Source organism: Anabas testudineus, chromosome 16, assembly GCF_900324465.2.
Source record: "Anabas testudineus chromosome 16, fAnaTes1.2, whole genome shotgun sequence".
Lineage (NCBI taxonomy): Eukaryota > Metazoa > Chordata > Actinopteri > Anabantiformes > Anabantidae > Anabas > Anabas testudineus.
The window spans coordinates 164,896-179,066 of record NC_046625.1 but is presented as its reverse complement, the minus strand read 5'-3'; the positions used below and the strand labels follow the sequence as shown (position 1 = coordinate 179,066).

The window sequence follows — 14,171 nt, the reverse complement described above, 5'->3', positions numbered from 1 at the left end:
ATGTTTCACTGCATCAGGTCTGACTGTTGAACATGAAACATCTTTTTTATTCCACAGTCAAAGCAAACAAAGAAAAATAGATCACAATTCAGCTGACCTACAAAAATACTATGTTTAAACTTCAAGTATCCCCAACAACAAGGTCCTCTTTAATCCAGACTGATCCCAATTTAATGCAGTCTGACCATGATAGAAGATCACTTGGAGAACAGATCAGGATTCTCTTGGAGACTCACCAGCAGGAAACACATTCAGCTGAACTCTGAGCAGGGATTCTGGGACAACATCTGCCCCACAGGACAACTTTGTTAAAACATTTCAGTCAAACACATTCTGCTATACTCACTTCAGTGATCTTTAAGGTCAACAGTCAAACAGCAACACGTGGACTCCCTCAGGGAGGCGTCCCAGAGCCTCTGATCTTTCTATTTCGCCTTATATGAAGTAAAGGAACATTTCTATGAATGTGTTTCCCCTCTACAGTCATCTTTTTTTCTGTCTGAGGGCAGCTACAGATCAGGGCGGTCATCTTCCAATCGTGGGATTGGTGGTTAGATTCTCAGCTCCTCCTGTCACATGTCGAAATGCCCTTGGGCAACATACTGAATCCCTAGTTGCCCCTGGTGCATTTGGGTGACTCCTGGCTGTACGTCAGAGACCTTGACACACTAACTGGGAGTTCTCCATCACAGACAGACATGTCCAGGTAAAGTCACAGCTTATTAAACACAAGGCTATTGGGTCTGTGGTGTTATTCAGTATGATGATCACAAACATCAATAATAATTATTTTATATATTTGTGAGATTCTAACAGTATCCAAGTGTTCAGGTTTCTACTGATGGACCCCAGGTAGTGAAACCAGTACATTTACATGACACATAACCAGCATACTGCACATGAAACATCAGCCCCAGTCTGAACTACCTTACTGATACTGGTTACTACTAGTTACTAGTACTCATTACACGCATGTTTCCTGTGTTTTAAGCTACAACCTGCTGAGTGATGAGGTTTCAGCAGCAGGTTGTATGGGTTCCAAACAAAGAACACTGATGTTGCAGGACTGATGGAAGATCTAGAGTTGTTTTGATAATTACATAAAGTTGGTAATTGTAATTTTCATCAGATGTGGGATTCAGAACTATAGAACTGACTCATTTGATTTATCTGTGAACTGAATTTGGAGATTAAAATAAAATCCATCTTCATAACCAACCTTCAGTGACAAATGTTACAGTACGTACAGATCTTTACATTATTTACAGTCTCAACACTTCGACACAACTTCTTTGGAATTTCAGAAACAATAATTCAACGATTCAGAACTTTGACTGAAAAATAAATTCTTTTTCACACAAATACCAATTATTATATTGACTAGTGTGTAGATAATTACAGTACATACAGCGCAATAGGTAGTTTCTCACTCATCCAGTCAGAACAGTAGCTTTATAAGTATGTTCATTAATGGGAAGATGAGAGTTACATGGTCTTCAGAGTGTCATTAGTGTAGAAAGATCATTTTTTCATCTGTCACCAGAAGAAAAATGGACACGGTGCAAATTGTGCATCTGTAAACATTAAACAATTATTTCTTTTTAGCGTTTCAACAGTTTTTGACTGAAGTGGGTAAAGAACGAAGAGTTCTCTGGAAGCATCAGGAAACTGTAAACTGATTTTTAACCCAGAAGCTTTGTGGTTCAGCAGAGACGATGAGAGGAAACTGAGGAGAGCTGCACCAACAAGAATCCAACATCAACCTGCTGAAAGTCATTTGACAAACTTGCTGATCTGAGAAACTGAGCTTTAACAAGCAAAAGATGAAAACTTATTTCACTTCCTCCTTAGAAACTTACCTTGTTTTGTCTCGTGCTGCAAGTAAAAATTAGAAATGTTAGAAAATATGAAGACGTTCTTGTCATAGTTTCCACTAATCCAAGTCTTTTGAAGTAAATGTGTTGGAGAGTTTGGTAACTAAGGAGCAGGACTCTTTTTCATTTCTTTTGACGCAAACTGGCATCTTCAGAATGAGCTTTGTGACTCTCTTGTGTTCATCTGAGCTTAAACTGTTTTTAACTTCTCTAGTTTGAAACTAGTTTTAACTAGTTGCTGCTTGTAGCAGGCAACAAGATGACCAAATGTTAGAGTTTCTGACTGGAAGACTGGCTTTGTCAAAACATTTTTTGGATTCTTTACTTAATAGTAGCTGCAGGTGGTTTGTCTTTGTAAAGATTCTCAGAAGACATTTAGCAATGCTTAGATGTAAAAACGTGTCAGTTTTGAACATGTTTGAGGAGACTCAGCCAAGTCTTAAGGTCTGAACAGGAAAGACTCAGTATTTTTTGGTTTCGATTGTGGATTAGTTAAGAGGAGACTGATCCAATATGTGTGAGTCCTACACTAGGGGCCTCAGCGATATTTGTCTGTCTGTGATTCACCCAGATCAGAGGCAATCTACAAGGCTGGAGTCTGAAGCAACTGGACTTCAGTAAACTTAACTCAGCAGCCTTTTAACAATCAAAGTGTGATTTTAGCAGTGGTTTAAAATAGGACTCAGGCAGTTAAATTAAGAAAAAAATCTTCTTATATTTGATGCCACATTTCTAGAGTGTTTTTTGTTTTGCTTTCAACTATCAAAATAAATCAGAAGCACAGTATTTAAATGTGACATACATGGCTCAAGTTGATATCTAGTTTAACTAAAGCCTGACTGAATCCTTGTTTTTGTTTAATAAAATTTTCATAGGTGCAGCCCTCCATATAGAACAGGATGTTATTTTACAAAAGTCCATGTCTGGATATGATGCAGAGGTTTCACATTAAATCAACACACTAACATGTCTCTGCAGCTACCCATCATGCTTTAACACCTCTTGTCATCAATCCCCACTTGACTCAATGACTTTCTCAGCAAGGACCTCCTGGAATGTGGAGAGCTGCTTCATCTGCTCCGTCTGCATCGAATGCCTCCTCATCAGCTTCTTCTTCATCTTGAAGTCAGGGCCACGTTTCGGTGAGGCCGGGGCCACTGGAACCAGGATCTTGTGTCCAGAGTGGACTGGGGAAGTGGGTTTGCCGTTTGCCCGAATGTCAGGGATGGGTCTCTGCGGGTTGATGTTCAGTGGAGGCAAGAATCCAGGCCTGGTGTGAGAGATGTGGTCCAACAGGAGGGTACCAGAACCCCGGCGCTCCAGGAGCCCTGGGGGACGCCGGCGTATTGTGATTGGGGACACTGAGTTGGGTATGTTCTCCAAAGACTCCCTGGAGGAACTGGTGACCAGGGACAGAGGGGAGGCATTGTACCTCCTTCGCTCCACAGACATCCGGCCAGAGTCTGGGGATCCTGGAATGGATTCTGGGCAGAGGTGGGTGTCTGACTCATAGTGCTCCATCCGTGTCAGTTTGGGGTGAGTCAAGACTCGGCATGCTACAGGTCCTGCAGCGTTCTCCTGGGACTCTGGAGCCGTGTTCCTGCGGTACAGAATCTGGTGCTGCTGGACTTTGTCAGCCCAGGAACCAGAAAGAGTTGTGCAGTCCTCAGAACAAGACCGGTCGATGAGTTTGGGAGAGCAAGGGTCATGGGTCTCGATGCTATGTCGCCGTGACAACAGAGGTCTGACAGGTTCTGTGATTGTCAGGCCATTAACCTCTGTGATCGTCCTGTTCAAGTCACAGCCAACCTCCTCCTCCAGACCTCCATCCACCCGGTCCTGAGGAACAGCGCTCAGCACTGATGGCGCCACCAGGCCCCAGGGCTCTGAGTTCAACCTCTTCAGCAGTTTGCGAGGTGGTGGTCTCTTTTCTCCTGGAGGCCGTGCTGAAGGTAATGGTAAAGCTGAGGTGAGTGCAAAGCTGAAGATCCCCTCATCGTCTTTACTCTTGTCTCCTACTGGTGACGAGGTCCCAATCTCCACCTCAGAAGGAGACATGCATGCCGGAGATAGTTTATCCACAATTCCTGGTGAGGGGGGAGAGTTGAGGTACTGTTTGGTCTTCTTGGTACCTGATGGAGATGTGTCAGTAGTGATTATAATCACCTCCTTGCCTTTGGCTTTGCAGGCATCCAGTAGGACCTGCAAGGTGTCACGATCCCCTTTGTTGATGGCATGGACAAGTGCAGAGGAGCCAGAGTAGTCTTTTAGGCTGGGGTCGGCTCCATTTTCTAGCAGCAGTGAGACCACTTCCTTCCCAGCTTGCTCAGCACAGGCGTGCATCAGCGCCGTCCTGCCACTCTTGTCAGGGATGTTTGGATCTGCACCTTTCTCCAGCAGGTACTTGACCATCCTCTGACGAGTCTGTGGGTCATCATAGCTTGCTAAGCAAGCAGCGGAGATGGGGGTCTCCCCACGCTCATTGCCCTCATTGATGTAGGCACCGCCCTCCAGCAGCAAGCGGGTCAGCCTCAGTTTCCCCTGGAAAACGGCTTTCAGGAGGGCGTTCCCCTCTGTCTGCAGGGGTCCTCCATCTCCCATGGTCTCTCCCCTTACCTCACCTCAGACTTCCTGTCCACTGGAAGCTGGTTCAATGCTGGCTGTCGATCCTCCATGAGAAGTCACATGACCTGTGGGAAAAACACAACAAGATTAGGTCAGCTAAACATACTGAGGAGCCAATAAGGATGTAACAGTTAGAAACACTTGTGTGTGATTGGCTGAGGGACTGATAATGATCTGCAGTGTGCTGTTGAACCCACAACTCAATTCAATTTAGTTTATTTGTACAGCACCAAATCAGGTACAGTCAGACTCAATTTGATCTATCTTTAGTTTCAGTATTGAACCCACAAAGGGTGGTTTGGCCCTCAGTTGATTAAATGCACCTGTAAGACCTGCTGTTTCATTCACCCAGTGTTTGTTGGCATACCACAAAAGCTCACCAGCAGTTATGACTTTTTTTCTGACCCTGTCTATTATCTATCTGCCTGGTTATTGACTCTGTCCCAGCCTGAATCTCTAGCTATTCTGCAAATGCCTTTTTACCATGTTTAGATTTTTTGGCATTTTTATGAAAGTACATTGCATACACCACAGAAAAACGAAATAGAGACTAATTCTTACAATTATACAATATTATGATACCAAATGTTATGTTTAAAATTATCCTTTACCTGAGTACAAAGAGAGCATTTATCCTAGTCAGATGATCAGATTCCAAATGGGTTTTGTTTGCCATAGAATTGTATCTGCTACAACAAGCTGGGACCTGAGTTTCTGTAAAGACACTATCTGAGGCGGTTACATCCTACCTCAAACAACCCCACTGAAGGCGATACATGGAACTAAAGCTACAGTGAAGAAGTATGCCTGCATGCAATTATCTGTAAGCAGGCACAGTTTCATCTGTGTAAAAGTGGTAAGATAATCTTTCATTGTTTTCATCATAACTTACATGCCCTGTTTCCCACTCCCGCATTTATTAACTTTTCTGCATATTTCATGATACTGCTTCTCCCCTCTCCATTGAGGCAGTATCCTACTTGCCAAATATCCACCATTTTCTTCAGCTGCTCCCTAGTCACAGAGCAAACCTTCATTCACCATTCTATCTATCTATATTAATAAACCTTTGTAAAACGTATCTGTGGTGTGTGCACTTCTCTGAATCCCATTCTGTTAAAGGGGTCCTAATGCAAACATAACAATCCGACATGGACCCAGCAGGCACCCAGGATTGATGCATTCAGACAGGGGATAATTTCTAAGCATAAAACCTTCCGCCATCAAACCATCATCAGCTTCCTCATCTGTTGCTTTTTGCTTTGGCTTTCACCCTGGGCTCTGGTACCAGTTTCACAACTTATGACTTGTAAATCTCCTTGTCACTGGAGTTTTTCTGATTTAATGTTTAATCAATGTAATTCAACATCACAAAGATCAGACCCTACCTTTCAGACTATACAACCCAACTCATTGTTCAGGCTCTGGTCATACCTCGTCTTGACTACTGCAGTGTCTTACTGACGGGGTTACCAGCTGCACCATCAAACCTCCACATTCAGCACCGTTCAGGTCTGTTCCGATCTCTGCACTGGCTTCCTGTAGCTGCTGCTTTAGGTTAAAAGCCCAGACTCTGATCTACAGACTGGTCAACTCAACAGCACCGTCCTACCTGTACTCCCTCATCCTGGTCTACAACCCCCCTTTCTCACTGCGCTCTGCCAGTGAACGCCATCTTGTGGTTCCCTCACCGCACCTCAAAAGATTCCACATTCAACTTCTTAGCTCTGTGGTTCCACGATGGTGGACCAACCTACCTACCTCTGCACGCTCAGCTGTCTCACTGTCAATTTTCAAAACCTTGCTGAAAACAGAACTCTTCACAACTTTCCTTGCACTTACTTCAGTGGCAGACGGTTACATCCTAAATGTATATCGAAGGTCTTTTCTCCCCGCTGCTGTCAGACTTTATAATCAGAGCTGCTCCCAGTGAACCATTTTTACTATTAGTTATTATTTGTCACTTCAAAAACTGTTCTTTAAAACTGTGGAACTGTGCAATACAACTGGACCATGGTGCAATTGTGTGTGTGTATGACGAGTGTGATATCTTTTTTATTCTTATCTTATTATTTTTATTTTTTTCATTTTCTCAGATTGTTGTTGTACAATGCATATTCTCTGCTGCTGTAACATTTAAATTTCCCCAATGTGGGAAGAATAAAGGTTTATCTTATCTTATCTTTCTCTGCATTTAAAACCTTAAAAAACAAAACTTGCACTAAGTAGTAGTATACAACTGAAGCAGCTCTTTCTAGAGCACTTTACAGTTCGTCTTCTTGACTTAGATTGACTCCACTTATAAGTTGCTTTGAATAAAAGCATCTGACAAACATCAGTTTGCACCCCAGTCCTTTTACTTACTTATTATTTTCCTATGGAGCATGCCTGTGTGGTATATGTTGTCTTGTTATTATCTTGCCGAGCCAGCCTGTGGAGGACAGCAACATGAAAGAGGGGGTCTGAGTCCTGTTCTTCTCTTAGACATTTTCCACAGGAGCTCTGCAGGGACTTTGATCCTTTTCAGCACGTGAACCAGGCATAAAGAGGGTTGCTTAGCTTGTCACAGACAAGCTGATTGGTAAAGGATTATGCAATAGAGTTTTGCACTTGCACAACAGAGAGAAGGTGGAACAAACAAGCACATGTTTAACCAGGACTCCATTGCAAGATATGCACTGAAGCAGGAACGAGTTTTAAGGGGCAGATGGAGACAGTGAGTACCAGGAATGGAGGCTGGCAACAGTGGAAAGAGTCCAGAAGAGTAATACCAGTTTACATAAGTACAATGAGAAACAGTCCAAATCCAAATACAGATCATGATGATGATGAAATCCAAAGTCCAATAAACAGTGTGATAATGCAGTGCAGGGTTATGTACAGAGGAAGTTCAAACAAGCAATCCAATAGACTAATATCCAAGGTCAGGGGCAATCCAGGTCAGACACTGTGAAAACAGGTCCAAAGAGAAGTCGAGCAGGCAAAATCCACTGTAGAAATGAGAGTCCGGGTCAAACACTAGCAGGTCCACACAGTCAGAGCAGGGAAGGGAACAACGAGGGAGAGACCGAAGGCAGGTTAAGGTTAGGCAGGTCTGGTGAGGGGAATCAGGCACAGACAGGGCAGAAAAACTACAGGTCCAGGAAGGGGAATCAGGCAGAGACAGGTTCAGGTCCGGTACTGTGAGCAGGGAGATGGCGAGGGAGTGAACAGATCAGGTGGGATGAAACTCACGGTATCGGCGGGTCGAGCAAAACCAGGGTCTAGGGCAGGCAGAGTCCGTATCAAGATAGCAGTCCGAAGTCAATTTCTGGATAGTGTTACTCTGGGTTTGAGCTCAGACTATCTGGCAGGGGAGGAAGGCAAGCAGATCTGCTTATATAGTCCCGGGGAAACCAGGTGCTGCTCCCTGCCTAATTACCCCCAAGGGTAATTAGACAGGGAGGAGAAAACAGGAAGCTGACCAAATGAGGGCATGAGGGACCATGACAAACACTCACTTTTGTACAAAAGGCTCTAAACAGGCTTAGGGGGCTGGCAACGGATGTACTTTGTTTGAGCGTCAAAGGTATGTAAATAGGCACCTTAAGGAAGGGGCTACCTTCTCACCAATACAACAGGTTTTTGTATAAACAGAGATTTAGATTCTAGTGGGTCCTGAAGGTGCAGCTAGGTCTCATCCCACAGTCCAACACTCTGTGTTATTGACTCTACTAATAAACTTGGCTAGCTTGTTATCTCTCACAACTTCTCTGAAGGGGCTGCACAAAAGCAGAATTAAGAAATCCAGGATAAGTAAAATATCCCAGTTTAATCTATTCTGATAAGCTCATCCTGGATTATTCTATTATTATATCTGGGATAAGTAAGCAACGAGTAAGCAACCCAGAAATGACTAAGTTACTGTAATTTAGTAATCTGAGCCACTGGTCACAGATTTGACGTGAAACTGAGCAGTGAACTAAGAAAGCATATCTACTCAGCAGCATCTATAATACGATTGGTGTTAAACTCTAGAGCCATACAACTTCTACCCAGCACCTCAGACAGTAACTGTCAATAACAAGGTAGGACACTAAAGACCAACCGGCTGGCCTTCCTGGCCGATGCGGTCATTATTGGGACAGGTGGCAGACTGGAAATAGAGGTTTACAGGAAACCCACCCACACTGACCAGTACCTGTTATTTGACTCACATCACCCACTACAACACCAAAATAGGAGTCATCAGGACACTGAACTATATAGCAAAAACATCCCCACCTCCAGAAGCCCAATTGAAAGAAGACATCACCAGAAAGATCAGGACCAATTCACACCTGCACCAGGTTGGACACACTTAACGACCCAGTTTAGGTGATGGAGCGTTTGGGCAGAGGTGTGACTATTCCATCCTTCACATCTTCCCCTTCCATTGTTTCACCTAACGAGCCTATTCTGTCCAGGGATCAGGTGAAACCAAACCTGGAGCATAAATATGTGTCTCTAAGAAAGACAAGAAGAAAGTCCACTTACCATGACTCAACTTCCAGATTTAATCTTCTAAGTTGTTTACCGGATCCAGACATAAACACCTGGAAATATAAGCTGGTCCTAAAAACCTCGGAGACATGATGTCTAATTATATTCTTACCCTGAGCGACTCAACATTGGCCTCAAGTAATCTTAGAGTTATCTTTGACCAGGATATCTCTGTCCACTATGCAGATGATATCCAGCTATCTATGAAACCAGAAGAAACTAATCAATTAATCAAACTTCAAGCTGCTTAAAAGACATAAAGGCCTGGATGTCCTCTAATTTTCTTCTCCTAAATTCAGTGTCACCTGGATCTGCTGCTATAGGTTAGTCTGCTGGGGGAACTCTACTGATACACTGAGCTCCTCTCTCCTTTCTCCTCTATCCATTCAAATTCTACCATTTCATGTCATTATCTTTGTGTCTTCTCTCTCCTGTAGTTTTGTTTTCTCCTCTTTGTCTCCCTCTCTCTGTTCTCCTCTGCAGGTATCCTCCTCCTTGGAGCTGTATATCTCCAGAGTCCAGTTACTGGTTCTACCAGTACCTGTCCAGTGTTTTTGTTGCCTGCTGTTCTTTTCTCTCTCCTCTTTCCACTCACTCGAACCGGTCGAGGCAGATGGCTGCCCACCCTGAGCCTGGTTCTGCTGGAAGTTTCTTCCTCTAAAGGGAGTTTTTCCTCCCCACTGTCTCCTGATGCTGCTCAGTGAGGTTGTTGGGTTTTCTTTTTCTCTGCAATGTCGTGACCTTAACCTTTTCATGCATGGTGCTCACTACAGTGGACAGCTATATAAAAGCTGTTCTCTTGTATGGGTTAGGGTTGGTAGAGCCATGGACAATATTTCTCTGTCTTTTGTAGAAAATCCTAGGAACTCCGCAGTTCATTGGTCAGCGACAAGGTTCAACGTTTTTGAAAAGTATTAAATGTGTTAAAATGTGAGAAAACATCAGATTAGCATCATTAATTTTATTTATTTCATAAATCAATCAGTCTGGCTTCAAGAGTGGTCACTCCACAGAAACGGTACTTCTGACTGTTGTGGAATCCCTACGGGTGGCTAAAGCTGCAGGTAACTCTTCTGTCCTAATTCTTTTACACCCATCTGCAGCCTTTGACACTGTGAACCATCAGATTCTCATGACTGCAATCTCAGACAATCTCAGGGCATCTCTGGATCAGCTCTAGCCTGGCTTCGGTCATACTTGTCCAAACGATCCTTCAAAGAATCATGGCCGGGGTGTGAGTCCGACTGCCACAACCTCTCCACCGGTGTACCGCAGGGCTCAGTCCTTGGTCCTTTTTTTTCCTTCTCTTCTCTAGGCTCTATCATCCATTCACATGGCTTTTCCTATCACTGCTATGCGGATGACACACAGCTCTTCCTGTCCTTTCCGCCTGATGACTCTACTGTCTCATCTCGCATCTCTGCCTGTCTCTCTGACATCTCTGCCTTTCTCTCTGACATCTGTGCTTGGATGAGAGAAATACACCTTCAACTTAACATTCCCAAGACTGAAGTTCTAGTCTTCCCTGCCAGACCTTCAACTCAACACAACATCAGCATTAACATTGGAACTGCAGTGATTGTCCCTACTAAGTCAGCCAGAAACCTGGGGGTCATCATTGATGATCAACTGACCTTCACGGAACACATCGCCACAGTCTCTAGGTCATGTAGATATGCCCTCCACAATATCAGAAAGATCAGACCCTATCTGACGGAGTACACGACTCAACTCATTGTACAGGCGTTGATTATATCTTGTCTTGACTACTGCATTGCACTGCTGATGGGTTTACCCCTGCAGATGATGCAAAATGCAGCCACACGCCTCATTTTCAATCAACCAAAAAGGTCTCATATCACACCGCTCTCCAGATCTTTGCATTGGGTTCCTGTGGCTGCAAGGATCAAGTTCAAAGCTCTGTCTCTTGCCTACAGAGTGGTCAACTCTACAGCTCCAACTTACCTCAACTCAATCATTCAGGTCTACATCCCCTCCCGTCCACTGCGCTCGGGCAGTGAACGACGTCTGGTGGTACCAGCCCCATACAGTCGACACCAAGGAAAACTCTTTAGCACAGTGATCCCACCATGGTGGAATAAGCTGCCAAACTCTGCACGCTCAGCCACCTCACTTTAATATTAAAAAAACTGCTGAAAACAGAACTCTTACACATCTTCTTTTGCACTTAAAAAAAAAAACACTTTTCTGCTCTTTTTTTAATTACATCTCTTGAAACACAAAACACTTTTTTGATAGCACTTTGCTTTGATGTTTTTTCTCCTTGACTTAGATTTTGTTTTGCCTTGTTCCTCACTTGTAAGTCGCTTTGGATAAAAGCGTCTGCTAAATGACTAAATGTATAATTTTCTGCTATTGGTTTGTCAAATACATGTTTTTTTGCAACTCCATTAAAAATAGGATCATAAAAATACCTAGAGAGGAATAAAAATACTCAAACACAAAAATCTTGACTGACATTCTCATAATTCATGCATGAGATGACTCTGTTGTGGTTTAGTAATTAAAAAATTGAATTGAATGGAAATGATTCAATAATCAAACAGACAGTGTTTACAGAGAATACACTCTACTGCTGTTTGTGTTTCTGTGTGAGGGTGCACAGATGGAAACACAGAAACTGGACTTTGGACCTGGTCTGTGAAAAAACAAATATTAACCCATCAAGACTACATATCCCACAATACCACAATACACCTTTGATTAGAGTCTTTCAACTCCACATCTCATCATAGTTAACAGCTGATGTACACAAGATTAGTTGCTGATTTATGTAGCTTCATTATCAGTATTCTTAATACAACATTTCATCAGGTCAGCAGCTGTAAACTATAACACACTGATTCTGCAGTGTTTCATGTCAAATAACTGATCTTCTGCTTTTAAAGAGTTTTTACACTTTATTAGTACACACGGTGTCAAACTGTCCCATTAAAAACAGGGGAATTATTTATGATCAACTCCTGTTTGCAGTGAGAACAGGGATTTTCAGACAACTGAAGAAAACTTAAAAACATAAAGATTGTAAATTAAGTTCTGCAGAGCTCTTTCTCCGAATTCTAAGCCAGAGATAATGACTTAAGATAAGATAAGATAAGATATTCTTTATTGGTCCCACATTGGGGAAATTCAATTGCTACAGCAGGTCAGTGCAAAAAGAATGAAAGGGTGTGCAAAAATACAAAAGTAATAAACATTTCACGAGAATCTACAACTATATACACTATTACGACTTAACATATATAATATGTTATACGTAATAATAAAATAAATAAAGTAAAAAACAATACAGTCAGGTGGGCTATGGATGCATGATAACCGGACTTTTTTTCTCAGGAACTGAACGTCACACTAAATCGTATCGACCAGTGGTACTGAGGTCCCAGTGAGACCTGCAGCCACGGCAGTGCAGACATGTGTAGAGTAAATACGCAGCTCTAAATGTGTTCCTCTGTGCACTGGTTTACTGTGACATGCTTGAGTGCAGCAGTTATAAAGTATGAGCTGGATGAGAAACAATATTTTACGCCGTAGGACTCTTTCACTGCTTTCACCTTCAACCCCGTTCTGTCTTGCCACCTGCAGCAGATCACGTGTCACACAGGTAGAGGTTCTGCTCAGTAACGTGATGATGATGACGATGATGATGATGAAGGTGTATGAATGTAGAGGAATCCAGACCCGGAGATTTACGGTGTTTCTACGTCAGCCTTCTGACGCAACGGTTTCTATATTTACACACTGGGTGCCAAGTTAACGGCAGGTGCGACTTCATCATCATCATTAACAACAACAAACTGTCACATCTAGAGACTTTAGCGCGTTAAAATTACCGCAACACACGCACGCACCCGCAGGAACCGTTCAAAGCAGCAGCTGGTGATGATGAAGATGATGGAGGAGAGAGAGCCGCTGCAGAGCAGCGATGGAGGAGGTGAGGAAGATGATGGAGGAAATCACCGACACTTACCGCCGAGCTGCAGAAGCTTCATCACCGTTACTGTCCGTCACCGACGGTTACCGACCGTTTTCTGACGGAGCCGCTGCACCGACACTCCTCCTCCTCCTCCTCCTGTTTCTCCTCCTCTTCTTCCTCCTCAGAGCCAGTGCCGCTCCAACAGCATTCACGGTCGAACCCCCCCCCCCAGTAATTTAACCCTTCCTATGTAAATCCTCCGGGGGAAGAGTCAGAGTATTACAGAGGTATAAAATACTCTATTACAAGTACAAATCCTGTATTGTGTTACTTCAGTAGAAGGGTTTAAAGTAACACAGTATTTTTACACTGTGGTACTGATACTTACTGATAGCACAGACAGACCCTTCAGGCCCTGTAGACCTGTTACTACAACAGCAGATGGACGGTCAAGGAAATAATTTGAGATACTTTTATTTTAGTCTGCTTGAATATTTCATCTTTTTTTTTAATTTGTACTTTCAGAGGGACGTTTTTCTTTCATTCCCTGTATATGTTTGAGTTACTAAACAGTATCAGGTAACCAGGAAGTAAAATGTACTCAAGGGTTCATTTATATAATAATAAATAATAAATAAATAATTATTATAATTGATTTTTTTATCCCTGTGGGGAAATTCTTGTGAACTAGCTGTACTTCAGACACCAAGAGTTCAGGGTCTAGTCCAGAAACACACATGTGGTCAAAAGGAATCCAACCACCAGTCCTGGAGTTTATGGACCACAGCACGACCAGCTGAACTACAGCCTCCCCTAAAATCACACGTTGTTTGAGAAACATTCAGAAGACGTGTTTACATGATTATTACTGTTATTAATTAAAGAACTTATGACTAAAATAAAACCCTGCAGAAATCAGACTGTTGCTATTATGGAAACACAGTTTCTATGGCAACTGATGTGCTGGATTCCTGCAGAAGCGTTCCCATGGCAACGCACACACGCACACACACACACTAACAGGAGGATGGAGGTTGTTTTGCTGACGTAGCAGAAACTGTTTGACCTCAGTCTGCAGCAGCACTCAGTACTGCAGTACTACAGCAGCAGTACTACTGCACTACTACAGTATTATATCAAGGTCTGTGCAGATTCTTAGGATTCAGGTTTTGTAATATTTGGTTTTAGACAGGTTTCTGTTTCTGTCTGACCAG

At 43.0% G+C, this 14,171-nt stretch overlaps 1 protein-coding gene across 1 annotated transcript; it reads right to left on the bottom strand.

Moving 5' to 3' along the window:
- Positions 1 to 2,219: 2,219 nt before the first annotated feature.
- LOC113170888 (ankyrin repeat domain-containing protein 34A) lies at positions 2,220 to 7,030 on the bottom strand. Its single transcript, XM_026373192.1, has 2 exons — positions 6,864 to 7,030; positions 2,220 to 4,564 (listed from the first exon to the last, which is right to left on the bottom strand). Exon 2 carries the CDS (start codon positions 4,473 to 4,475, stop codon positions 2,883 to 2,885), a length of 1,593 nt encoding a protein of 530 aa, XP_026228977.1. The 5' UTR covers positions 4,476 to 4,564; positions 6,864 to 7,030; the 3' UTR covers positions 2,220 to 2,882.
- Positions 7,031 to 14,171: the final 7,141 nt, after the last annotated feature.

Coding starts and splice junctions, on each gene's coding strand:
- LOC113170888 (XM_026373192.1), bottom strand. CDS start 4,475: ATGGGAGATGGAGGACCCCTGCAGACAGAGGGGAACGCCCTCCTGAAA.